This window comes from Phyllostomus discolor, chromosome 8 (assembly GCF_004126475.2).
Source record: "Phyllostomus discolor isolate MPI-MPIP mPhyDis1 chromosome 8, mPhyDis1.pri.v3, whole genome shotgun sequence".
Lineage (NCBI taxonomy): Eukaryota > Metazoa > Chordata > Mammalia > Chiroptera > Phyllostomidae > Phyllostomus > Phyllostomus discolor.
In genome coordinates this window covers 75,076,849-75,101,728 of record NC_040910.2, presented here as the reverse complement: position 1 = coordinate 75,101,728, position 24,880 = coordinate 75,076,849, and the positions used below count along the sequence as shown (strand labels likewise).

Below are 24,880 nucleotides of genomic sequence, written 5' to 3'. Positions count from 1 at the left end.
CTGGAGAACATTATGCTAAGTGAAATAAGCCAGTCAGAAATAATAGCACCATGTTATTTCACTCATATGTGGAATCTAATGAACAAACTGAACTAACAAGTAAAATAGAGACAGACTCATAGAAGGAGAAAAGTGACAGCTCAGGGCATAGGGTTAGGGTGGGGATGGAGGGATCGAGCAAAAAAGAACTCATGGACATGGACAACAGTGTGGTGATTGTGGGGGGTAGGGGTGAGGGGATGGGTGTAGGTAGAAAGGATACAGGTGGGACCAATGGTATTGAAAAAACAATAAAAAGTGAACTATTCAAAACAAAACATCCCATGAGACAAATGCTAGAATTTTTACTTACAAATGTGGAAAACCCCAGGGGGAGAAGTTCTGACAGAGAATACATTGTAATGTTGTCCTAATTTTTTTTCAGTTAGTTTAAGGTTACATCATCTGGCTTCTCTCAATCCCAATTTATCTTACTAAGCGCTCTCAAAATTACGCACACTGCCTTTCCTGCCACACCTCTTAAATCAGATCAGGGGCCAAAGAGCTGCCAGCGGAGCCTGTGAATAACAACTAAGAGACCTTCACCGCAACATTTCCACTCAGAATTCCTCATGTAATTCCTGTCACAACTGGAAAAGCAAACTCACTGCCCATCCTTGCTGCAACACACAGAACCCTCCAGTGTATTTCCAGTGGAAACTTAAAACTTTGCCAATGCCGACCTACCTTTGATCAACAGATTTGCAAAAACCATAAGAATTTGACTTATTGACTAAAATAGGTTCAGTATACCCTACTCAATGATTCATTTTTCAAAATGCTAAGCTTTTTTAGGTATTTTTATTTATTATGCTATTACAGTGTTCCCAATATTCCCCCCTTTATCCCCCTTCTGCCCTGCCCCCACCAGCCCTCCAGCATCTCCCACCCCCTTAGTTCATGTCTGTGGGTTGTACATATAAGTTCTTTGAGTGTTCTGTTTCCTATACCATTTTTTATCTCTCCCCATCTATTTTATGCCTACTAATTATGCTTCTTCTTCCCTATACCTTTCCCCTCTATTCCCCGCTTCACCTTCCCCACTGAAATCCCTCCATGTAGTCCATTTCTCTGGTCCTGTTCCTGTTCTGGTTGTTTGCTTAGTTTTTGCTTTCATTGTTTTTATTTTATTTTAGGTTTATTGTTGATAGTTGTGAGTTTGTTGTCATTTTACTGTACATGTTTTTTATCTTCTTTTTCTTGGATAAGTCCCTTTAACGTTTCATATAATAAGGGCTTGGTGATGATGAACTCCTTTAACTTGACCTTATCTGAGAAGCACCTTACCCTTCCATTCTAAATGAAAACTTTGCTGGATAGAGTAATCTTGGATGTAGGTCCTTGCCTTTCATGACTTCAAGTACTTCTTTCCAGCCCCTTCTTGCCAGTTAGGTTTCTTTTGAGAAATCAGCTGATAGCCTTATGTGCATTCCTTTGTAGGTAACTCTCTCCTTTTCTCTTGCTGCTTTTAGGATTCTCTCTTTATCTTTAATCATGTAACTTAATGATGATGTGCCTTGGTGTGTTCCTCCTTGGGTCCAACTCTTTGGGACTCTCTGGGCTTCCTGGACTTCCTGGAAGTCTATTTCATTCATCAGAATAGGGAAGGTTTCCTTCATTATTTGTTCAAATAAGTTTTCAATTTCTTCTTGTTGTTCTTCTCCTTCTGGCACCCCTATAATTTGGATATTGAAACGTTTGGATATTGGACATTTCAGGTTGTCCCAGATGTTTGTAAGACTCTCTTCACTTTTTTGAATTCTTGTTTCTTAATTCTGTTCCAATTGGATATTTATTTTTTCCTTTTATTCCAAATCATTGCTTTGAGTCCTGGTTTCCTTCCTGTCAGTTAGTTCCCTGAACATTTTGCTTCATTTTATTTTTGGTATCTTTCATTTGTCTTTTCATATTTCAACCAAGCTCAATCAGATCTGTGAACATTTTGATTACCAAGTTTTTAAATTTTCCATCAGATAGGTTGGCTATCTCCTCATCCCTCAGTTCTCTTTCTGAGGTTTTGCTCTGTTCTTTCATTTGGGCCAAATTTCTTTGTCTTGGCACACCTGGTAAGTTGTAAGGGGGCAGGGCCTTAGGTATTCACCAGGGCAAGACAACCCTCTTTGCTACACTGCAGCACTGTCTGTGGGAGATGGGCCAGAGAGGTAGCAATGCAGCTCCCCTGCTCATCTCTAGCACACTCTCTGATGGACTCTCCTGTGAGACTGGGAGTATGTCCCATTGCAACAACTGCTGTAGTCCACTGTCAACTCTGAGCCTCAGTTTCCCCTCAAGTCAGCCCCACCAGTGCAACCCATTGCCTCACTTTGGTTTTTCTGAGCTGCAGGCCTCGTCTGCCACCTTACCAGTCTAGTTGTTCTGGTTGATTTTTTTCTTTAATTCCTTGTTTGTTGGAGTTCCATGCAGTTTGATTTTTCTGGCACTTCTTGTTGTTTATTAATTTTAGATTGGTTGTTATCCTCCTTTTGGTTGTGCAAGGAAGTGAAGGTTTCTACCTACGCCTCCATCTTGACCAGAACTTCAGAATGCTAAGCTTTTAATGTGCTTCTTCTAGCTTTCATTGTCATGCATTATAGATTTAAAATAAAAGAAAGAGAGAAACCATGGCTCCTCTCTGCCTTCCAAGTTCATGTCATGAGGAAAACTGTATAATTCTAGTTCTAGATGAGGAAAATGGAATAAAGAAAGAGTTGGGAGAGAGTGCTCCAGGAGTTATCAGCACTGGATGGGACACTACAGAGTTCACTTGGCCAAAGCTCACTCAGTGGCAATATTGCTCATCTCCCTTTCTTAGAGTAATACAATTTTCGTCATGCCTTACCCAACCTGATGCAGCCCATATGCTTTAGCAGAAGACGAGTCCATTCCCTTCTAGCCTCTTTGCTTGACGATTGGCTCAGGTAACCAGTCAGCAAAGGAAACTCTCTTCCATCAGCATTGGCAACCTGTACAATCATAGGAGCAGAAGGAGAGGTTTGTGTTCCTCCTTTGTCGAGGGCCATTTTCTCATCCTAACCCATGATGCAAAATACATCATAATGGTTTTCTCCTTGTTCTTTTGTTTTTTTTTTATTTTCACTCAACAATGTGTAGGAGATCTTGTCATTTCAGCACATATACTCGTATAGCCTGATTTGGGGCTGCTTCACTTTGCTGCTTCTTCTGCTAACCTTTTATGTAAATGGGATAAATATGACCTCTCTGTATTGTCCCCTGGGTTGTCCATTCTTTCTTCACTGCAGGCTGAGACCTGTTAGCTCAAAAGCCGGGTGACATCAAACTCAAATGTTTACACATGCTATTATTAAATAAAGGTTACTCTCCCCCTTGTGAGTTCCCTTGCCCTCTTACCCTTTAGAGTAGCAACTCTGTGGCTACTGTCCAGTCTGTTCTTGTGAGGGATGGCCCTACATGCAAACACGGTGAAGTTTTGCAAAAGTAAGCTTTTGTGTGCTACTGCCACCTCCTGGTGATATCTTTTATCTTGCTCAGTCCCCAAATCCCTCAAATGTTCCACACTGATTTCCCTTGAGTTTCTCATGGACTTCTAATCCATGGGTCTGGGGTGGGGCTTCATCTCAGTTCCAGATATGGCCAAGCAGCATCCTCATCCTCTGAGGTTATAGGTTTAGGGAAGGGCATGGGACCCAGGTTGGGTCTTTGCCTCCCCGTATATAGTGCACAATTTTTTGCCCAAATTTTTTAGTGAAAAATAAGGATGTGCATTATACATGGATATAATGATTACATACCATAGGCATAATAATGGATATAATAATCCCATGTATAATCCTCACAAAAACATGGGTGTGCATTGTACATGGGAGTGCATTATACACAGCAAAATACAGTATATAGAAAGAGCTGCTGCAGCAGCCATCCTGCCATCCAGAGAAGGAAACCTCTCAGAGTCCAAGGGGTCGAAGCCTCCAAAACTCAGTTTCTGTCTCTCTCAAAACTGCCTTTCTCTGTTTTGACCTCATCCTCAAATGGACTAAAGAAAAATGTTTTCCCCATTCCTCACAAGAAGACTGAAGTATCTCTGAGGAGGGAGGCAAGGGAGAATGAAGTCCAGAAGACAGGTAGAGAGGTGGATGTTAGAAAGGAAGGAAAGAAGAGAGGGAGGGAGGGAGGGAGGGGAAGAGGGAGGGAGGGACTGAGTCAAGGTACTGATATAAATAATGCCAATGAAAAGAAATGAAATCTTTGGAAATATTAGAAGGATTTGTATTTATGGGTTTTGCTGAGGACTATCAGCCTAAAAGCAGAGCTTTAGGAAGATTTGGAAGAGTGGTCTGCCTGGTTGGTGTGTCTCAGTGGACTGTGTGCAGGCCTGCAAACCAAAGGGTCACTGGTTCGATTCCCAGTTAGGCCACATGCCTGGGTTGTGGGCCAAGATCCCAGTGGGGTCGGGGGGGAGCGCACAATAGGTAACCACACATTGATGTTCCTCTCCCTCTCTTTATCCCTCCCTTCCACTCTATCTAAAAATTAATAAATAAAATATTTTTTAAAAAGAGTGCTTTAACTTCAGAAAGGGAAAGGGGTTGCTTACGTAGGCAGAGGAATAAGCAAAAAGTACCTCTGGTGCTGTGTTAGAAACTTCAATTAGGGTATGTTCAGTTCAATGATTGACAGTTTTACATCAAAACTATTCTGATAATTGTGCATAGAGTATAATTTATCACTTTGGTAATTTAGAAGGCAATACAAACATCACAATTATTCAAATTTTTTGATTTATTACATTTCAACTTGATATATGTATATATACATTTATATACTCTTCTTCTTGTGTTTGTGTGGCATAGTATACCTCTGGAAGTTATTCCACAAGCAGTTCAAACTGATGTGAAACTTTATGATATTTATCTTGTACTTACTTATTTGTCTGAGAATTATAACTACACTAATATAGAACTCATTTTAAATGGTTTACACTGAAGAAAAAGTGCAGACATTAAATGGCTTATTGTATGGTTTGTTACTTTTCAGATGTAAAGTCCAAGACAGGCCATGATCCTGATTAAGAGTTGGCTAAAGAAACCCAAGGCATTAATTCAAAAGAATACATGCACACCTATGTTCATTGCAACATTATTTACTATAGTCAAGATTTAGAAGCAGCCCAAGTGCCCATCAGTAGATGAGTAGATAAAACAGCTGTCATACATTTACACAATGGAATACAATTTGGCTGTAAAAAAGAACGAAATATTACCTTTTGTGACAGCATGGATGGGCCTCAAGAGTAACATGCTAGGTGAATTAAGCCAGTCAGAGAAAGATAAGAACTCAGATGTGGAATCTAATGAACAAGCTGAACTAACAAGCAAAATAGAGACAGGCTTATAAGGTAGAGCAAGGCTGACAGCTGTTGGGATGGGGATGGTGGGCTAGAGGGGTGGGAGGACTGATCAAAAAAGAGAAAAAACTCAGGGACATGGATAACAGTGTGGTGATTGCCAGGGGGAGGCAGGGGGTGGGGACTGTGGAGAAGGGTATAGTGGAGATAAAAGGTGGTGTAAGGAGACCTGACTTGGGTGGTGCACACATGGTACACTGTACAGATGATGTGTTGTGGGATTGTGTGCCTGAAACATGTATTACCTTGTTAACTTGTGTCACCCCAATGAATTAAATAAAAAGAAGAAAAGAATGGGCTGTTCATTGCAGGAACCAGACAGGTAAAGTCAGGTGAGCACAGCTACAACTCATGTGCTAGTAGAGAAATGTACTTAACAATCAAAGGGAATTAAAGCAATATTTAATTTTTCACAGAGCCAAAAATCAAGAAAAGAAAATTAATACTAAAAATCATAATAGTATTTCACAGCAGGGAGAAGGCACATTCAGCCATTGCTTACAGTAGTGTGATTAACAAAAACCTTGCTTGGTGAATTCCTTCTCCACATTTGTCAGGAGTTACAGAAATGTTCACCTCTTTGACCCTGGATTTTCTCTCTGGGGTCGTAGAAAAGCTGGACAGAAGAAGAAAAGGCTCAAGACTTCTAGCCAAGATGGAGGCATAGGTGGACACACTGTGCCTCCTCACACAAACAGAATAAGGACAACAACAATTTAGAAACAAAATAACAACCAGAACTGACAGAAAATTGAACTGTATGGAAGTCTGCCAACCAAGGAGTTAAAATAGACACATTCATCCAGACCAGTAGGTAGGGTGGAGTGGGACGGCTGGGCAGAGAGGGGTCATGGCACAAAAAGCAGTGGCACTGGGCACACAAGACACCCTGGGTGCACAAGACCACAGTAGGCGGACCCTGAGCCCTCAGGCAGTGGCAGGCAGACCCTGGGCATGGGGTGGCAACAGGCAGACCCAGGAAGGCGGCGATTGTGAAGCGACGCACTGTGTGCAAGGTGGCTGGCTGACCAGACAGTCCCACATTCACACACAGATAAACCAGGTGAAACTAGGAAGCGAGACAGACCACGGAGCCCAGGGTCCCAGCACCAGGAAATAGAGCCTCGGGGCACCAATTGAAAACACCTGTGGGGGTTGAGGCATAGAGAGAGACTCCCAGCCTCACAGTAGGGTTCGTTGGAGAGACCCATGGGGTCCTAGAATGTGCACAAGCCCACTCACCTGGGAATCAGCACCAGAAAGACCCATATTGCTTGAGGGAAGTGGTGGAGGGGACTGGAGTCCAACAGAGAGCAGAGCGGGTACCATTGTTCCCTCTCAGACCCTGCCCCCACATACAGCACCAAAACACAGCAACTGGGTTGCCCCGCCCTGGTGAACACCTAAGGTTCCACCCCTCATACATAACAGGTACAACCAGACAAAAAAAAAAAAATGGCCCAAATGGAAGAACAGGTCAAAGCTCACTAGCAAATACAACTAAATGACAAAGAGGTAGCCAACCTATCAGATGCACAGTTCAAAGCACTGGTGATCAGGATGCTCACAGAATTGGCTGAATTTGGTCACAAATTAGATGAAAAAATGAAAGCTACACTAAGTGAAATGAAGGAAAATGCACAGGGAACCAATAGTGATGGGAAGAAAACTGGGACTCAAATCAATGGAGTGGATCAGAAGGAAGAAAGAAACAACCAAACAGAAAAGAAGGAAGAAACAAGAATTCAAAAAACTGAGGAGAGGCTTAGAAACCTCCAGGACATCTTTAAACATTTCAACATCCGAATTATAGGGGTACCAGAAGGGGAAGAGGAAGAGCAACAAGTGGAAAAGTCATTTGAACAAATAATAAAGGAGAACTTCCCCAATCTGGCAAAGGAAATAGACTTCCAGGAAGTCCAGGAAGCTTAGAGAGTCCCAAAGAGGTTGGACCCAAGGAGGAATACATCAAGACACATCATAATTGCATTACCCAAGGTAAAAATGAAGGAGAGAATCCTAGAAGCAGCAAAAGATAAGGAAACAGTAACCTACAAAAGAGTTCCAATCAGACTGTCAGCTGATTTCTCCAAAGGGACCTTGCAGGCAAGAAGGGGCTGGAAAGAAGTATTCCAAGTCATGAAAGGCAAGGACCTACATCTAAGATTGCTCTATCCAGCAAAGCTTTCATTTAGAATGGAAGGGCAGATAAAGTGCTTCTCAGACAAGGTCAAGTTAAAGGAGTTCATCATCACCAAGCCCTTATTTTATGAAACGTTAAAGGGACTTACCTAAGAAAAAGAAGATAAAAAACATGTAAAGTAAAATGACAGCAAACTCACAGTTCTTAACAACCACACCTAAAACAAAAACAAAAACAAAAACAAACTAAGCAAACAACTAGAGCAGGAACAGAACCACAGAAATGGAGATCACATGGAGGGTTAGCAACAGGGGAGTGGGAGGAGGAGGAGAGGGGGAAAAGGTACAGAGAATAAGTAGCATAGATGGTAGGTAGAAAATAGACAGGGGGGAGGGTAAGATTAGTATGGGAAATGTAGAAGCTAAAGAACTTATGACACATGGACATGAATTAAAGTGGGGGAATGTGGGTGGGAGGGGGTGTGCAGGGTGGAGGGGAATGAAGGGAAGAAATAGAACAACTATAATCACATAATCAATAAATATATTTAAAAATTATTTTAAAATATATTTTTAAAATCCCATTTTTTAAAAAAGGCTCAAGTTAACATAACTTCCTTAGTAATTTCTTCAACAATAGCGATTAAATAACTTACGGTGTGTCTACAAGATAGTGTCTCTTTACTGGTAACTGGTGCAGTGTCATATCAAGTGTATTAAGGGAATGGAAAGACTCAGTAGTTTCTTTAAAAAAAAACTCAGGTCAGAAGGGTGAATGAACAAACCCTAAAAAGCACAATGAGGATGGCCACAGATAATAATAGTAGCAGCCAACATGTAGCTAGTGCTTGCTGTGTGCTGGGTACTGTGTAAGGGCTTTGCATTTGCTAATTCATCAGGTCCTTGGCGCATCCCTGTGCAGCAGGTCCTACTATTTTCCCATGTTACAGGTGAGACATGGATGTACAGATTATTTCAGTAACTTTTCCCCAGTTCTCACAGCTGGTAAAGGGCAGGGGGATAACAGAGTCCCAGGGAAGTGGACAGATGGACCTTCTCCCCTAGTGGAAACTTGTACTGGCAGCCCTTTCCTTCTTTTATACTTCCCTGTGCCCCCTCTGCATAAAATGTGCTTCCCAGATGCTTTGATTTTCCCACACTGCCCTCCCCATATCAAAGTTCTTCCATCCTTCTGCTCCACTTAAACTCTGTTCTTCCCAGAAGTGCTCCCTGAACACCCAAGCCACGAGCGCAGCTTCTATTTTGGGTCCCGTCTCTCTCTGCCCTGAATGCTAACTATTCAGGGTGCACCTTCAGAATGTTCCATCCTCCAATGAAGGGATCATCAGACTCAGTCAGTTCATCTCTCTCCATTTACTAGTAAGGAAACTGAGACCCAGAAGGGAAAAGCGACTTGTCCAGGGTCCCACAGCTGGTCAGCGCTTGAATGCCTCACTCATTCCATGACTTCTCTGGTACGCCTTGAAGCCCAGCAGGACCAGGAGCCCCATGGATGCTGAACAATGTTTTCAAATAAATGAATGAATGAATAATGGAGCAGGAGAAGCTTGTCCCCTGGGATGTGGCTACCAGTTCTGTGAGCACTAAGGCACAGCAGGAGAAGGAAAGGTGGATGAGAGAGGGAGGTGGGGAGGTGGGGCAGAGACTGCCCTCAGGAGAAATTGATTAGCCTGGGGATTAGGTCTGCTCTGCCAGACCAGTGAGGACAGGACAGTCAAAAGTCTTTGGGACAAGGAGGAGAAATCATCTTGCCTGGGAACCAACTGGGCAGGGCTGAGATACTGGCATATCTGATCTGGGCCAGGGGGTGACAAAGAACAGGATGCCTGTAGCCCATCAGGAGTAACTCCACAAGTGTCCCCTGATCCTGCTATCCTGGGGTGAATCTGCCAGCAACTCCAGCCCCCTTTCCATCCCTTGACTTCTGAGTTAGATGGGGCCTCTGGGGCTGAGACGGGCCTGGGCTAAGACAGAGTTCTGGAGGTCCATGCTGGGAGATTAGGCACCTAGGTCCCCAGCTCCACTCACTGCTCTGCTCACAGTGGGACCAGAAAAGAGCTCTACCCTGAGCAGAGGAATCAGAGTGAAGTCACAGTTTTAAGGGTGATGGTTGCTGTTCAGCAAAGGTACAGTGAGGGGGAAGAGACCAGGGATCCCTGGCTGTGTGATCTTTAACCACCCTTGCCCCTGTTGGGCAGAAGGAGGTTGAGGAGTGATAGCATTCCCTGAGCACAGTGGGCCAGCCCAGATGGTCACCACATTGAGGGTTGTCCATCCCAAGTATGAGTTTCCAGACCCCTCATTCCCTCTAATCCACCCAGTCTCTCTGGCAGGGTAAGGAAAGAAGAATACAGCTGGCTGAGGGAGCTAACCCTTAGAGCTAAGTCTGAAGAAGAAAGCTGGGAACAATGATGGAAATCTTCAGATGCCACACTTAGCAGTTTGTACTGTACCAGATTGGCACTGGGCAGCCTGGCAGGGCAGTGCAGCTAAGTGGAAGAAGCATGTCTCAGAATTCCTAGGGCTTTACAGCTCTGGCTTTCTCCTTCTCTAAGGCTGTCAGCCCCAGCCTACAGGAAGCACACTGAAGTCTCTGGGAGAAGACAACATATCTGTCCTGAAGACCTGGGACTTCTAGCCTGAAAGGAGACCAGCCCACAGACTATACAGACAGAGGTGAGGCCTGGCATGCTGCCCTTCAGGTGAGAAAAGCCAACATTCCTCTGTGTCTTCTCTTCTTGTGTCCTGTCTCTTCCCACCCCACTCCATTCTGCCTCACAGTGTAGGGAAGAAGAGGTCACATTTTAGCTGTCCCCACCCACAAACCATCATCCTCTGCCTTCCCATTCTCTCCCCCTGCCTGAAATACCCTTCTCACTCCCAAGTCCCTAACTGGTGGTCTCCTATGCATTCTTCCAACCCCAGTTCAAATCTCACCTCTTCTTGGGAATCTTCCCCCAATCAGCCAAGCAGAGGAAATTGCTCATTCTTTGTTCATAGAGTTAGTGTTGTGCATATTACATTGTGTTTGGCTGGAGGTCAAGGACGACAGCTGGCCTACCTTTTTGGTCCTAGAGACCAACACAATGCCAAAGCCAAAGCAGGCATTCCATAAACAAATATAAAATGTAGTTTTGAGCTGTTATACTACCACCTACAAACTCCACACAGCCTGATCCAGCTATAGCCCAGTGTCCAATAAAAAAAATGCTGACAAAGCAGAGGGTGACCACAGCAAAGAAGAACCTGAAATTAGGTTTTATCAGAAAGAGTATAAGGCACCAGGGGTGTTTCAGTTGGAGAAAATAAGACTTACTAGATTCAGGATGAATTCTTTTGACCACCCTGTAAATAGCTGCAAAGAAAGCAAAATTGATGTATAGCACTGAGTGGGCAAAACTGGGTGCAGGGTTCTCCTTTGCAGAGCCCCCTGACTCTGAGAAGTCCCAGATCTTGTAGAACTAGGTGTGTAGCTACAACCCTCCAACAGTGGACTGACCAGATTGCCTCTGGTAGCATCAGGAAACCAGAAGAAGCCATTAGAAGTTGAGGGAAAGGGAATTAATGTCTACTGAGCATTCATTCTCTGCTACATGGTTATACATACACTGCCTTATTTAATCTTAATGGCAACCCTGTAAGAGAGGAACAACCCCCATTTTATAGATGAGGAGATGGAGATTAAATGAAGAGAAGTCCATGTTCACGCAGCCAGTCAGGGTTAAAAAACAGCTGGCTCTGCTCCCAAAGCCATGCTGTTTCCTCTGTGTCACACAGCTACCCATTGTGGTGGGGAGAGGAGGTCAGGGGCTCTTTAGAGGAGAACCCTGCACCCTGAAAGAGAATGGATTGGAGAGGGGCAAAGCCCTGGCTCTTCAACACAACAGACTATGTTGGAGTAGGGGTGGGGTGGGGTTGGCATGAGCAGATGAAATCATGCCACCCAATGGGTAACAGTGATAAAGAAATAGAAAAATTAAAAATGGAGTCTATCAGGGGCTTCTCAAAAGCAACAGGAGTGGATACTGTGATTGGCCCATAATCTCCTCATTTCCACCCTCCCTTTACCTCTGTTTTCACTCATTGCTCTTTAAAAGCTTCACTCAACAAATATTTACTGGATAAATTTTTTGGACAGATCACTTGGCAAGATAGTGAGATGCAGCTCCTTCCTGCAAGGAGCCTCCCTGCTAACAGACTTTGTGTGCTCTGGGATTTCACTGAAACTTGGCCCTCTTTCCTGGCAAAGCAGGAAGAGGCTAGGCTACTAATAGAACATTTCTAGAAGCTGTGGAGCAATGGATGGAAAGTGTATTTTTTAAGGAAGCAATTGAGTGGGAGACAAAATGAGTGCATTGTTTCCAACATAACTGAAGTGACTTGGGACACTAAGGTTTCTGCCAACAAGGTCAGAGCATAGACAAACCTTGTCCCAGTGTCATGTGTAGATGTTTGACCTTCGTTCCATGCCTCTAACAATAACCCCACACAATCCCTTGCCGGGGGTCTGGATGCCCTGCGCTTCCCACACCAAACTCTGACTGCTGGGTGAAACCCGGTTTGTTCTCTAAGAACCAGTTCAAATCTTTGAATTCTTCCCAAACTTCTCCTGGAAGGATAATTTACCCCAAATTAGTTCATAAAATTAGTAAAGTATGAAACACTCTGCTAGCTACAGTAGGTCGAATGTTTGCCAGCAAAAGCTAAGACTCACTGGTCTCTATTTCCCACATACCTAGTACAAGAGTCACCAAAGTATGGCACAAAGCCCAAGTCTGGCCTCCTATCCTTTTTGTGAATGAAGTTTTATTGCAACATATCCGTGGCCATTCATTTACATATATTGTGGCTGTTTTCATGCTGTAATAGCAGAGTTGAGTAGCTAACTGCAACAGAGACCATAAGACCCACAAATCTAAAATATTTCCTATACGACCCTTTACAGAAAAGGTTTGCCGGTTCCTGAGCTAGCACATTATATGTGGTGAATAAGTGGATGCAGCAAGGTGCTCTGTGAGGAAGCTTCAAGGTGTGTTCAGATGGCCTGGGTCCCAATTCTGCCCCTGAATCCTTGTTTGATTAAGCAAATGATAATGACAGAAGATGATAGATGGATAGATAGATAGATAGATAGATAGACAGACTTCTGTGTGCTTATTAATGCTAGATACAATGCTACCTATTTTTAATTTATTATCTACTTTATCCTCACAACCAACTCCAGGGATACTACCAGTATTTTTCTAATTGAAAGAAGAAACTGAGGCTCAGAGAGGTCAAACTTCCTGAGTGGCAGAGCCTGGACTCAATCTGGTCTGATCTATTCCAAAGCTGGAGAGCACCCACTACCCTAGACACCCTTCTGAGATTCAATTTCTTCATATAACTAGGATTATTGGGTGAGCAATGTGGTTTTCAAGCCATGTTTAGGAAGCAGAAATTTTTAAATATTACATGGAACACCAATATGCAGAAGTCTACCTAGAGACGCCAGAATTTAGGCCTGCTGCCTCATCTCACCCCTCAGCATCGCCACCTGTCTGGTCACCCCATGGCCCTGGCCAACCTCTCCTCCACCCCCAAGTTCCTCCTCCTGGGCCTGATAGATAGCCCCGACACCCACCCACTGCTGTTTCTGCTCTTCCTTAGCATCTATCTACTCAACGCACTGGGCAACCTGAGCATGGTGGTGGTGGTCAGGTCCGACAGGACTCTCCAATCCCCCATGTATTACTTCTTGGGTCACCTGAGCCTCGTGGACGTCTGTTTTACCACGGTCACTGTCCCCAGACTGCTGGCCAGCCTGCTTCACCCAGGCCAGGCCGTGTCCTTCCCTGGGTGCTTTGCCCAGCTGTACTTCTTCGTGGCCCTGGGCATCACCGAGAGCTACCTCCTGGCAGCCATGTCCCATGACCGCGCAGTGGCTGTCTGCCGGCCCCTGCACTATGCCGCGGTCATGACGCCCTGGCGCTGCACAATGCTGGTCGCTGCATCCTGGGCCCTGTCCCACCTCCACTCGTTGCTCCACACGCTGCTCATCTCTGCGCTCTCCTATCCACGCTCCTCTCTTGTGCGCCACTTTTTTTGTGACATGCCAGTGATGCTGAGTTTGGCGACTTCTGACACGTCAGCCCCAGAGGCTGCCATCTTCTCCGAGGGCCTGGCTGTGGTGCTGACCCCCCTGCTCCTTGTGTCTCTCTCCTACGGGCGAATCTTCCTCGCGGTGCTAAGGATGAAGTCTGCAGGCAGCCGTCGCCGTGCCTTCTCCACCTGCGGGGCCCATCTGGTAGTGGTGTCGCTTTTCTTCGGTTCTGTCCTCTCCGTCTATTTCCGGCCGTCATCTGCCTACTCAGCCCGCTACAGCCGCCTGGCCAGCGTTGTCTATGCGGTGGTCACACTGACCTTGAACCCTTTTATCTATAGCCTTCGAAACAAAGAAGTAAAGGGTGCCCTAAAAAGGGGGCTTAGATGGAAGGCTGCATCCCAAGAGGTGTAGATATAGTTATTGCCCTGGATGGATGGCTCAGCTGGTTGAGGGTCCTCCTGTACCAAAATGTTGTAGGGTCGATCCCGGATCAGGGAACATACCTAGGTTGCCGGTTCAGTCCTTGGTCAGTGTGTGTATAAGAGGCAACTGATGGATGTTTCTCTCTCACACCAATGTTCATCTATCTATCTATCTATCTATCTATCTCTATCCTTATCCCTATCTCTATATCTCTGTCTCTGTCTCCTTCCCCCACCATCCATGATTTTCATGGTAAAAAATATATAAAAAATAAAGATAAACATAAAATTCTCCTCGACTATTGCCCAACCCAACCTCCACTCCCATTCTAGTTATTAGTTCATTACTTTTCTTTCTCTCAATCTCTGTTCCCATCATTCTTCCATGGTTTGGAAGCATAACTAGTATCATTCCCTGCATATTATTCTGCAGTTTCCCTTTTTCATGAAACAATATGTCTAGGAAATCTCTTATTACTACAAATAGAACTTCATTTTTAACCTCATAGAGCCCTATACTGTGAAGTTGTACAAACATTCTCTTTTTGATAAATTCTTATGCTTTTTCAATGTTTCACTATTACAGTGGTGTAATGATATCCTTATAATAAAAACAATGAAAGGTAACATTTAGTGAGGAATAATCATATCCTAGTCTCTGTCCTGGGTGCTCTATACATATGTCTCATTTAAACTGCACAAGATTCCAGGGTGGGGGAAAGAGGGAGTTATTATTCTCATCACACAGACAGCAAACAGGCTTAGAGAAACCAAGCAGCTTTCCCAAAGTCATAAGACTAAGACATTCATCTTCTCCAGTTGTTTTTAGTCTAGTCAGTGTTTTTCAGCATTTTAAGCACATTTTGGTAATATTTAAGTTCTTAAAATATAATTTTCCTCAGATTTTTAATTTCTTATTTTAAAGTTGTATATAGTATTCTCATGGTGTTAATGGCCCTTTTAGCTGTTAATTTTGCTCTTTTCCACTTTTAGAGTTCATTTATGCCTTTTTTTGTTTCATGTGCTAACATTTTATCTCATATTAATATTTCCAAAGAACTAGCATTGAATTTACTATTATTCTTCTATTGTTTCTTGATTTTCAACATTACTTTTTCACTTTTACATTTTTTAAATTCCTTCCTTCTATTTTCCTTGTGTTGATTTTGTTATCTTTTTCTAGATTCTTATGGCTTATATGTCCTCTGACTTCAGAAGAGGGGAGTTTCTGCTATGTTCACTGTTGGTGGAACTTGACATCTCTCCTCTTAGCACTAATAATATGTTACTTTTCTTTTGAGAAGGGAGCTGATAACCTTTTCAGGACTCTCTGGTTCTGCTGATTCTTTTAAACTCTGTCATCTTCTATCTGGTTCTGGTCTCTGACCTCCACCTGCTACAGGGTGCCTCACCTCTTATCCCAATGGCCTCTGGAGACACACTGGCCCTCAACTCAACTGTCATCTAGGCTCCACCAGGGCATGTAAGAACTTTTCAGATCTTTATGGCACAAAGTGGTTGAGAAGATTTGTGTTTGTGTGGATGTGGAGATGGAGGTGGAGGTGGAATTTTAAACACTGTTTTATCATGGCTCAGCACTGCCTTGATGTGGCTGTGCCATGTAGTGGGGGGCTCTTCTGCAAATCTGCCTCCTTCCAAAGTAGCAGCCAGCGAGGGTGGAAATCTCTCTATGCCTTCCAAGTTCACTATGCCCAAAACCACTTGGAAGATTCTATCACTCTCCCTCCTGGTTGTGGGGAAACAAAGAGCAGGGCCCCACACTAACATTTAAATTCTTATTAGAAACGCCCTTATTTTATATTATCCCTGAAGAGGTATGCAAAGTAATTCAAAAAGAGAAAAATCAGAACTAAATATTTGAAAGGAGTATGCACAATTATCAATATTTATATTCTCTTTGATTGTATGTCTTCAGTAACCAACTATTTAACAGAAAATCCTTATTAGAAAACAATAAGAAAACTCAATAAGATGTACTGAAGTACTCAATAAGATGTTGTGAAGTTGATATATAAAACAATTAGTAACTCTTCTATGTACACAAATAATTACCTTTGCAAAGACACAGGAATAACCACCCCCAACATTTTTAATGTAAAATACCTAGTACTGAATGTAGAAAATAATATTCAAATATCAAACTAATAAATCTATAGTCTTCAAGTAAGAAAACTTGAATTAATGGAAAGACATTCCTTATTTATAGTTTATAAAACAACTGTATAAATAGCCAACTCTCCTTTATAAGTCAATGTGATAATTCAATCTAATTCCAGTTAATTTCCCAACATATTTTTGTTGGTATTTAACAAGATAGATCTGAAGCATATCTGAAAAGATGTGCGTGTTGGGAAATTTTTGGAAGAGAAGTATATTGATAAAGGCTTGTCACACAAGATGTTTCAGATATATTATTATGAAGGCATTGTTTATATAGTACCAGTACATAAATAGGATGACATCAATATAACAAAGTCCAAAAAAAGACTCAAGTATATATGAGTACTTAGTACATTGTGCAGGTAGTTTTTAACATTGGTGAAGATGGGAACAACTATTTCGCTGGGGAAGGGAAGAAGGAAAGAGGGAATTGCCCTTAAGCCAAATTTTAGGCAGATCAAAAGTAATGATGCAGAATCTAAAACAATACAAGAACTAGAGAAAAAACAAATTAGATAATATAATTTTGGAATAAGAAATGCTTTCTAAACATGTTAAAGAAGAAAATGTATGATGAAGTAAAAATTTATTTATTTATAATCTTAATTCATAATCTGCAGTAAGGGCAAAATGCACCACTACTAAAGTCAAAAATTCCACCAACAAGATAGATAAAGTGAGACTTTTTATGCGAGGAAAACAGAAATCAACTCAAGGCAGAAGATATGCACAAATAACACACCAAAGGGAAAGTGGCTAATCAATATGCAGAGGTGTTTGACCTCATTGACACATACAGAAATTCAGTTTTAAAAAAGTAAAATCTTATCTTTTTATATCAGGTTGATAAATACTTTGAAAGCAAAATATCCAGTGTTGGAAACACAGTAAAGAAACAGCCACTCTCATTTACTTTTGAAGGGAGTTTACCTTAGAAGAATTCCATTGAGGCAATTTGGCAATCTCTACCCAATTATTAAATGTTCATATCCTTTGATCTATTTTACCCATTTCTAAGAATGTGTCCCTAGAAACACAGGACAAGTCTGCCAAAGACATATGGAACAGAAAATGAAATCTAAGCATTGTTCAAAATAATAAAAAACTGAAAACAATCCAAATGTCCATCAAGAACAGATTATTTATAACAAACAAGTGTTGGAGAGGATGTGGAGAAAAGAAAACCCTGGTACACTATTGGTAGGAATGCAGATTAGTGCAGCCACTATGGAAAACATAGTATGGAATTTCCTCAGAAAACCAAAAATGGAGCTGCCTTTTAACCTGTCAATTCTGCAGCTAGGGTTATATCCTAATAATCCTGAAACACCAATTCAAAAGAACCTATGCACCCCAATGTTCATAGCAGCACAATTTACGATAGCCAAGTGCTGGAAGCAACCTAAGTGACCATCAGTAAGTGAATGTATCAAAAATTATGGCGCAGTTACACAATGGAATACTATGCAGCAGAAAGAAAGGAGCTCCTACCCTTCATGACAGCATGGATGGATCTAGAAAACATCATGCTAACTGAAAAAAAACAAGCAGTGAAAAACAAATACCATATGATCTCACCTATAAGTGGAACCTAATCAACAAAACAAACAAGCAAGCAAAATATAACCAGAGACATTGAAATAAAGAACAAACTGACGGTAACCAAAGGGAAGGTAGGAGGGATGACAGGGGTGAAAAAGGGGAAGGATCATCAAGGAACATGTATAAAGGACACATGGACAAAGCCAAAGGGGGATAGGATCAAGGATGAGAGGTAGGGATGGCTGGGGTGGGGCAGGGGAGTTGGGGGGGGGGGGGAATGGAGACAGCTGTACTTGAATAACAATAAACAAACAAACCAAAAAGGTAAAACAAAAAATCGCATTCAGAATTCAAAATCCAGAAATGTAAAATCTCAGTGTTTAAACATTGAATTTTCTTTTTTTAAGCATATAGCTACTTTATTTTATTATTGTTGTTTTACATTATTTTTATTGTTGATACTATTACAAATGGGCCATTTTCCACCTGCCCCCACCATTTGTCCACTTCCACCCATACCCCACTCCCCCTTCCCTTTGGCTATCACCACACTGCTGTCTGTGTCTATGTGTTCTGCACACATGTTCTGTGGCTGACCCCTTCACCTTCTTTCATCCAGCCCCTCCCTTTCCTCTCCTCCCTGAGACGTGTCAGTCTTGAACATTGAATTTTCCTCTGCCTTCAGCTCCCTAATCATTATTGTGGGCAGCAGTGCCTCTTGAAGAAGAAATTTAGCCTTTGAAAAGGCCAAATTGTAAAATTTCTAAATTTTAAAACTCTGTAAAGTTATAAAAGCTAATTATAATTAAATATTTATAATTAAAATTATAATTTTAATTAGTTTCACCATTGGTCATATTAACACATATAAAGATTTTCTTGGAATAAAATTTCTGTGATGTTTTAAATAAACCTCTGACTTACTCAAAAAAAAAACAGATTACTTAATAAATTACAGTTAATGCATCCATTCAAGAAAACACTATTTAGCTTCTAAAAGAGTTATGTGTCCTTGTATGAAATGATGAATTCAAAGTGCATTTTATATGAAAACAATGAGAAAATAACATATATAATTTAGACTTATTTATTTGTTATATACAATGTTAGTCTAAATATTTCCCAACTTTTAACTGCCTTCATGGGAGGGATCAGAACTACAGAGGGCCCTCACATTCTACCTCATTATTTATTTTTTTATTGTTTAGGTATTTTCCAATGAGAATGTATTATTTCTGTAATCAATAAAAATTTTTGAAACAAATGAAATCAAAGTTGTAATTATTAGGAAATCTTATGAAAGGTGGGATAAATTCATTTCAGGAACCATGAAAATGCATTCAAATCAATAAATATTTATTCTACATATGGCAGACACAAGGCACTAAGCTAGACACTATTGAGATTACAGATAATCTGTCTTCAAAACATTTGATAAGAAAAATAAACAAAAGAAAGAAAAGAAAGAAAGCATCAAATAATGTCAGCATCATATTCCAGAGGAAAAAAATCTGGGAGTCATAAAAAAGTTCTAATCCTTCTATCATTATTTGTTTTACCTTATCCTATATATAGCCTACCATATAATGTCTATAAATTAAATAATACATAACAAAACTCAATGGCCCATTACATATCATATGATTTTAATTCAGAAAAGGAACACTCATTCAAAATATGGAGATTATCAAAATAATGATTTGTTATTAACTAACAAATGATTGGTATAGTTAAAGAAAAGAGATAATTTTAATATGATCAATAAATAGATGAATCAAGTAACTATTCTAAATTAAGAACTAAATTTATTAACAAGAGGAGAAATGCTGATCCTGCAGAGTAAAAATTATGAGAGCATCTACACAATAAATTGGAAACATTCTTTATGGAACATATATTTGGCAAAAGCAAAGTACTGAAGTGGCAGAGTAATTTTGATTTACTAAAGAATTAGAAACTATTGTCCATTCTTTTAAAATATATTTTATTGATTATGTGATTACAGTTGTCCTATTTTTCCCCCTTCATTCCCCTCCACCCTGCACACCCCCTCCCACCCACATTCCCCCATTTTAGTTCATGTCCATGTGTCATGAGTTCTTTAGCTTCTACATTTCCCATACTATTCTTACCCTCCCCTGTCTATTTTCTACCTACCATCTATGCTACTTATTCTCTGTACCTTTTCCCTCTCTCTCCTCCTCCCACTCCCCTGTTGCTGACCCTCCATGTGATCTCCATTTCTGTGGTTCTGTTCCTGTTCTAGTTGTTTGTTTTTGTTTTTGTTTTAGGTATGGTTGTTAAGAACTGTGAGTTTGCTGTCATTTTACTTTACATCTTTTTTATCTTCTTTTTCTTAGGTAAGTCCCTTTAACGTTTCATAAAATAAGGGCTTGGTGATGATGAACTCTTTTAACTTGACCTTATCTGGGTCAAGCACTTTATCTGCCCTTCCATTCTAAATGAAAACTTTGCTGGATAGAGTAATCTTGGATGTAGGTTCTTGCCTTTCATGACTTGGAATACTTCTTTCCAGCCCCTTCTTACCTGCAAGGTCTCTTTTGAGAAATCAGCTGACAGTCTGATGGGAACTCCTTTGTAGGTTACTGTCTTCTTATCTTTTGCTGCTTCTAGGATTCTCTCCTTCATTTTTACCTTGGGTAATGCAATTATGATGTGTCTTGATGTATTCCTCTTTGGGCCCAACCTCTTTGGGACTCTCTGAGCTTCCTGGACTTCCTGGAAGTCTATTTCCTTTGCCAGATTGGGGAAGTTCTCCTTTATTATTTGTTCAAATGACTTTTCCACTTGTTGCTCTTCCTCTTCCCCTTCTGGTACCCCTATAATTCGGATGTTGGAATGTTTAAAGATGTCCTGGAGGTTTCTAAGCCTCTCCTCAGTTTTTTGAATTCTTGTTTCTTCCTTCTTTTCTGTTTGGTTGTTTCTTTCTTCCTTCTGATCCACTCCATTGATTTGAGTCCCAGTTTTCTTCCCATCACTATTGGCTCCCTGTGCATTTCCCTTCATTTCACTTAGTGTAGCCTTCATTTATTCATCTGATTTGTGACCAAATTCAGCCAATTCTGTGAGCATCCTGATCACCAGTGCTTTGAACTGTGCATCTGATAGTTTGGCTATCTCTTCATTGCTTAGTTGTATTTTTGTTGTATCTGGAGCTTTGATCTGTTCTTTCATTTGGGCCATTTTTTTTTGTCTTGACATGCTTGTTACATATGAGGGTGGAGCCTTAGGTGTTCACCCGGGCAAGGCAACCCACTTCACTGGGTTGTGACACTGTATGTGGGGGAGGGTCCAAGAAAGAACAATGACTCTTGCTCAGCTTTATGCCAGATTTCAGTCACTTCTGCTGCTTCCTCCAAGCAAATGGGGCCCCTTTGTTGCTTATTCCTGTGTGGGTAAGTTTGTGTATGTTCTAGACCCTGTGAGTCTCTCCAACAAACTCTCTTCTGAGGCTGGGAGTCTCTCCCAGCACCTGAACCCACACAGACATTTTCAATCAGTGGTTTGAGGCTTTATTTCCCCAAGCAGTCTGTCTCACTGCCCAGTTTTGTGTGATTTACTTGTGCAGGAATGTGGGACTGCCTGGTTCTGCAAGCCACCTTGTGTGCCAAGCCCCTCCACAATCCACTGCCTTGCTGGATCCACCCACTGCTTTCTTGCATGCCTGGGGTCCACCAGCTGCTGCCTTGCACACCAGGGTCTGCCAGCCACTGCCTTTTTTTGCCATGACCCCTCTCTTCCTGACTCCACCCCTCCTACCGGTCTGGATGAATTTGTCTACTTTCACTCCTTGGTTGGCAGACTTCCATAAGTTCAATTTTCTGTCAGTACTGGTTGTTATTTTGTTTCTAAATTTTTGTTGTCCTTATTTTGGTTGTGCAAGGAGGCACAGTGTGTCTACCTATACCTCCATCTTGGTCAGAAGTCCTTACTGTCCATTCTTTAAGTCTGATAAATACCTAGATTGAATGGTATTTATTCATGGTTGAATAATTATTTGATCAAGCCTGTGCCACATCATACCCAAGATACAGTGATAAACACAAGACCACAATGATCTTCCCCTAGTGACATGTGGGGAAACTTCCCCTGGAAGTGCTCTGGGGGCTGCATTGCCAGTGCTGAGGTTGAGTGCCACTACCTGCAGAATACTACTCATTGTCATTATTAAACCTACTGTTTGAAAGTATACTTTAATCTTTAGAGTCACTATCTCAGAGAAAACTGAATTGTCCATTTTGAAAAGATTCTTAGCAAAGCTCCCTTTATGTCCTGATTCCTCAGACTGTAGATGAAGGGGTTCAACATGGGAGTCACCACAGTGTACATCACAGCCATGACTGTCTCCTTAAAAGTAGAATTGTTGGATGAAGGGCACAAATAGAGGCCAATGATTGTCCCATAGAACAGTGAGACCACAGACAAGTGGGAGCCACAGGTAGAGAAGGCCTTGTGGATGCCCCTAGCAGAAGGGACCTTGAGGATGGAGGACACAATTCGTGTGTAAGATGAAAAGATCAAAAAAAATGGAACAATAACAACAAGCCCTCCCAAGATAATTATCACCATTTCATTAATCTGAGTGTCAGAGCAGGACAACTTGAGCAGAGCAGACATGTCACAGAAAAAGTGGGGGATCACATTATCAGCACAGAAAGACAGCCGAGCCATGAGCAGAGTATGCAACAAAGAGATGAAAGTAGTCAGCACCCAGGACAGCACCACCAGGGAGACACAGAGCTTGGGGCTCATGATGGTGGTGTAGTGCAGTGGGGAGCAGATGGCCACATAGCGGTCATAGGCCATGGCCACAAGAAGGAAGCTCTCCAGGTCTGCAAAAAACAAGAAGAAGTACATTTGGACCAGGCAGCCTGCATAGGGGATGGATGGGTCTTGGCTCTGCATGTTGTACAACATTTTTGGAATGGTTACAGAAGAGAAGCAGAGGTCAGACAAAGACAAATTGCTGAGAAACAGATACATTGGTGTGTGGAGATGAGAGTCCAACTGAATGAGGATGATGATGAGGAAATTCCCTGAAACAGTGGTAAGATACATGGCCAGGAACAGGGCATAGAACAGGTCTTGTTGATCTGGTTCAATGGGCAGGCCTTGGAGGAAGAATTCTGAAATGATACTTTGGTTTCCCATTTCCATATTGCTTTTGTTTCACCTTTTTAAAATTAATAATAATTTGTATTACAATATGAACTTATAAAAATATATACATACATATATATTCACATTTCAGAACTTTCAAAAAAGATATTTTAAAATTAAATACCCATAAGTCATAAGGATTGAATATTTTATTTGTCCTCTTCCAAATATAAAAATAAATACTTACATAGAAAGACAAATACTGTATGATCTCACTTATAAAAGAATTCTAATGAATGAAATAAATTAGTGAACAAAATAGAACCACAGGCATAGAAACATGGAACAGACTGACAATGACCAGAAAGGAGGTGTGGGGGGAATGGTGGAAAGGAGGGGAAAGGACTAGACAAAGAACATGTATGAATGACCCATGGACATAGACAATAGTGTGGGAATTGACTTTGAGAACAGGATGATGGGTCAGGGTTTGTGGATGGGATGGGCAGAGGAGGGGCAAAAGTAGAAAAATTGGGACAACTGCAATAGAATAACAATAAAAATGTCTTTAAAAAGAAAATCTATAAAAACATGTCAAGTTATGGGTCAAACTCAACCATATTCCAGAATTCTATAAGACTGTTCCATAACTGCACCATGGGTGGGGCCACATCAGTGTGATCTAGAAGTAGATAGAAAGCAGTCTACTGCATGCCTCTAGCTGAGGGATGCATCACAGAAGAAGAAAAATCTATGCCCAGTTTTTACTAATAATCTAGAAAAAAGGGAAATAAATGAATAAACTATTAAGCTGAAAATGATTAAAAAAGAGACAAATTCAAATAAATAGGATTAAGTGATTGATAAAGCTAAAAAGTATATATTAACAAATTGGAAAACAGAAAAGTAGTAAAGTGAATAAAAAATCATTTGAGCTTTTGTTTTTAAAAGATCAACAAAATAGACAAAACTGACCAATCTAATTTTTAAAAGATAAAAATAAGTATTAGAACATTAGAATTAAGAAAAAGGATATAGTCACAAAGTCAAACTTTTAAATCTTCCTAAAACTTTTGAAATAAATTTTAAAATCTGGGTGAGACATTCTCTAAACAAAGACAAACTGAAAAAATTGGCTCAATAATATATATGGCATCTAAATACATCACTAAAATAAATATTAAAGAAGTAGAAATGATATGAATCAAATTTCTGAATCAAAAATAGGAAATAAAGTGAAAAATATCTCTAATAAAAGTCCTTAGGCTAACAATAAACATTGAAAATATGCTCAACATTACTATTCATCAGGGAAATGAAAATTAAAACCATTTATTTATTTATTTATTTATTTATTTATTTATTTATTTGTTGTTCAAGTACAGTTGTCTGCATTTTCCCCCCACCACTCCCTGCCAACCCATCATCCCCATCTCCCTCCCCTGATTCCACCCCACCTTGGTTATGCCCATGTGTCCTTTATAGTTGATCCTGAAATCCCTCCCCCACCATTCTCCCCATTATCCCCTCCCACCTCCCCTCTGGTTACTGTCAGACTGTTCTTACTTTCAATGTCTCTGGTTATATTTTGCTTGCTTGTTTGTTTTGTTGATTAGGTTCCACTTAAAGGTGAGATCATATGGTATTTGTCTTTCACCACCTGGCTTAAAATCTTAAGATAATACTACACACACACTAAAATGAAAAAGATCAACAATATCAAATGTTAGCATGAATATGAAGCAATTAACACTTTCATACATCATTAGTAAGAATGTATAATAGTAAAACACTTTGCAAACCATTTGCAGTTTCTTAAAATTTAACATTTACCTACAGAAAACTCACTCCTGAAATACTCAAAATAAAGAAAAAAAGTCCCAAAAATGGTGCTTAGTCATAGCACCTAAAATTGAAAAACCCAAATGTCCATCAGCAAGAGAA

At 41.0% G+C, this 24,880-nt stretch overlaps 2 protein-coding genes across 2 annotated transcripts; one reads left to right on the top strand and one right to left on the bottom strand.

The window, feature by feature from the left end:
• The first annotated feature begins 9,218 nt into the window (after positions 1-9,218).
• LOC114515361 (olfactory receptor 1L4-like) lies at positions 9,219-14,244 on the top strand. The gene is made up of 2 exons (XM_028534681.2): positions 9,219-10,287; positions 12,810-14,244. The coding sequence occupies exon 2, from the start codon at positions 13,137-13,139 to the stop codon at positions 14,079-14,081; it is 945 nt and encodes a 314-aa protein (XP_028390482.1). The 5' UTR covers positions 9,219-10,287; positions 12,810-13,136; the 3' UTR covers positions 14,082-14,244.
• A 7,307-nt stretch (positions 14,245-21,551) lies between these two features.
• LOC114515360 (olfactory receptor-like protein DTMT) lies at positions 21,552-23,002 on the bottom strand. The gene has a single exon (XM_028534680.2). It carries the CDS (start codon positions 22,991-22,993, stop codon positions 22,046-22,048), a length of 948 nt encoding a protein of 315 aa, XP_028390481.1. The 5' UTR covers positions 22,994-23,002; the 3' UTR covers positions 21,552-22,045.
• Between the last annotated feature and the right edge of the window lie 1,878 nt (positions 23,003-24,880).

Coding starts and splice junctions, on each gene's coding strand:
- LOC114515361 (XM_028534681.2), top strand. CDS start 13,137: ATGGCCCTGGCCAACCTCTCCTCCACCCCCAAGTTCCTCCTCCTGGGC.
- LOC114515360 (XM_028534680.2), bottom strand. CDS start 22,993: ATGGAAATGGGAAACCAAAGTATCATTTCAGAATTCTTCCTCCAAGGC.